Genomic DNA, 3,127 nt, shown 5'->3' with positions numbered 1-3,127 from the left:
TAACAATATTACGATACTCGATTAATGTAAGATCATCGACATATTTGAAATGTTTAACAGGAGCAATTTCAGGGGGGAAGACATTATTAATCATTGCACAGAAGACGACGGGGGCAATTTTGGTCCCTTGAGGGACACCAAAATTGACAATACAACTATCAGATAAGTGACCCCTGTACTTGACTTGATAATGTCTGTTACTGAGAAAATCAGCAATCCAAGCAACATTGGTAGGTGAAACGTTCATATTTATTAGTCTGGAAACCGCAATCGTATGATCAACTAAGTAGAAGGCTTTTGAAAAATCAGTGAACAAAATGGAAGACACAGTAAAAGGAATTTCAGCATGCCGATATAGCGAGTCCATAAGACTAATTAAGCAATGAGATATAGACACTTTTCGCTGATTCCCAAACTGCATCGGGTCAAGCATGGTATTCATTTTTTTAATGTATCTCTTGCCACAAAGTGTTCCGCAATTTTTGCAAAAAGGTCGGTAAGTGCAATAGGTCGTATATTATCAAGTGTAGCTGGAAGCTTCGGATCCTTAGTGATGGTAACTACATGGGCACGTTTCCATTCACTGGGCACCTCAAGTGCACGGTAAGACGCATTAATAATACATGATAGAGGTTCGGCCAATTCATATGAGAATGTTTTAATGAATCGAGCAGAAATCATGTCTGGACCACCAGCCTTCCTAGTATTCAGTTTATTGATGATTCTGACGACATCCCATGGTTGAATGTATCGGGGTTCAGCCGCAGGCAAAAACACCGGTAGGGATAGTCTGTCTAGTGATTTAAGATTTTTACCTATGCTGCTAAGGTGAGTACAAACAGCGTTAGCAGTCTCCATATGATTGTTGCAATTAGGAACTGCTAATTCTTTCTGTGAAATTTGACAAGTCATAACACATATATTTTTATACCATTCACTTGGTGAGGATCGTTTGAGATGCTGAATCTTATTAACATAAAATAGATTTCTTGCTTCTCTAATTAGACGATTAATCTTGTTTCTTAGTTGACGCCAAAGGTGATCATGATTGTTTGCGAATGCTTTATGTCTCTTGGCAAAAAGTGCTTTAATTTACGATGACATCCACGGTTTATCGGTGGGATGGCGCTTAACAACACGTTTTGGAAAATACTTGTCAATTGATTCATGCAAGGTTTAGTAAAAGTTAGAACACATAGTTTGCATATTGTTCTCGTTATACAATTCCATCCACTAATAATCAACAAGCCACTGCCCATATGCTCGTAACTAACTGTCCGGCATGGGACGCACAATGTGTTTTCTTATAAAGTTAGATTTCGTAGCAGTTACTTTGGGTTTAAAAAGAACACAATTGTGATCCGACAGTCCAATAGAAGGCAAAATGACAGGGCGCAGATATTTTGAACTAACGTTGGTATGGATTTTGTCCAAAATTGAACTGCCTCGTGTAGGTTTGTTGACCACTTGTTTAATTGAACTAGATAGAACACAGTTCAAGTCGAGGTGGTTGAAATCTCCAACTATACAAATACCACTACCGGGGTGTTTGGACAAAACACTATCCATCGTAGAGCTCAAATGATCAATGATTTTTTCAGCAACAGGGCTATTAAGCGGATATTAAATCACACCTAACACAAAACTGGTGACGAACCTGGGTAGACGGAAAGGTCTCACGCTGACCCATAGAGCTTCAATGTCATCTGGTACAAAAATGTCGGTAAGCACCTTGCATTTAATGCTGTTCTTAACATAGAGGGCCACACCACCGCCACGTTTATCGGTTCTAGGCCTGGAAAAAGTACATTACTAGTCAATGTTCGAAAGTTCAGGAGGTAAGTTAGCAGGGAACCAAGATTCGGCGATTCCAGGGACGTCGACATTATTGGATTCCAACACAACACTTAATTCATTAAGTTTGTTATTAAGCGACCTCGGGTTACAAAAGAAAAATGTTGGCAGTTGATCATGACATCCACGGCTACCATAATGATTACAAACAATCTTGATCAAATTACCAGAAATGCAACCTCTGTCGGTATTTGTAAATGTACTTGTAGGAAATCTCAGATGTATACGGGTTGTAATACGCCTCAACTTGTTACGCCCACCCCTACAACAACGGGATTTAGTGCATGCTATTCCAAGACAGTTCAGTGATTGAAACAAAGCACTAGATGGCTTATGTTATAAATTGCAAAGGCTGAGTAACATCTGCCTCGAATAGTAGTGATGCATTCTAATGTTACGTAATCTCAACTTTGACTAACAAAAAAAAATTATATTTTGACTTAACTTTTTAACATTGTCACTTTTTGCACAAAAGTGCTTATCTCGCCGAGTTGAGCACTTAGTGCAAATTTTTGATTTTCCGCCATATTTCGAGTACTTTTCCGAAAAACTTCAAACTTTCAATGGAATAGTGTTTGTTTCAGCCTATCTCACCGTGCCTAAAAAAAAAACAAATTACATTTTGACTCAACTTTTTAACATTGTCACTTTTTGCACAAAAGTGCTTATCTCGCCGAGTTGAGCACTTAGTGCAAATTTTTGACTTTCCGCCATATTTCGAGTACTTTTAAGAAAAACTTCAAACTTTCAATGGAATAGTGTTTGTTTTGGCCTATCTCACTTTGCCTAACAAAAAAAATTACATTTTGACTCAAATTTTTAAAATTGTCATTTTTTGCACATGAGTGCTTATCTCGCCGAGTTGAGCACTTATTGCAAATTTTTGACTTTTCGCCATATTTCGAGTACTTTTAAGAAAAACTTCAAACTTTAAATGGAATAGTGTTTGTTTCAGCCTTTCTCAACTTTGCCTAACAAAAAAAAATTACATTTTGACTCAACTTTTTAACATTGTCACTTTTTGCACAAAAGTGCCTATCCCGCCGAGTTGAGCACTTAGTGCAAATTTTTGACTTTCCGCCATATTTCGAGTACTTTTCAGAAAAACTTCAAAACTTTCAATGGAATAGTGTTTGTTTCAGGCTATCTCGCTTTGCCTAACAAAAAATAAAATTAAATTTTGACAACTTTTTAACATTGTCACTTTATGCACAAAAGTGCTTATCTCGCCGAGTTGAGCACTTAGTGCAAATTTTTGACTTTCCGCCATATT

General features: G+C 37.4%; 1 protein-coding gene across 1 annotated transcript; it reads right to left on the bottom strand.

The window, feature by feature from the left end:
- Nucleotides 1-438: 438 nt before the first annotated feature.
- LOC117102344 lies at nt 439-912 on the bottom strand. Its single transcript, XM_033242609.1, has one exon. It carries the CDS (start codon nt 910-912, stop codon nt 439-441), a length of 474 nt encoding a protein of 157 aa, XP_033098500.1.
- Between the last annotated feature and the right edge of the window lie 2,215 nt (nt 913-3,127).

The sequence above is a fragment of the Anneissia japonica genome, unplaced genomic scaffold (assembly GCF_011630105.1).
Source record: "Anneissia japonica isolate Jap-2015-1 unplaced genomic scaffold, ASM1163010v1 scaffold144511_len3118_cov94, whole genome shotgun sequence".
Lineage (NCBI taxonomy): Eukaryota > Metazoa > Echinodermata > Crinoidea > Comatulida > Comatulidae > Anneissia > Anneissia japonica.
Note: the sequence above shows the minus strand (reverse complement) of the source record. Positions and strands in the feature narration are given on the sequence as shown.

Excerpts from the sequence above, each read along its gene's own strand:
- LOC117102344 (XM_033242609.1), bottom strand. The coding sequence starts at position 912 with ATGACTTGTCAAATTTCACAGAAAGAATTAGCAGTTCCTAATTGCAAC.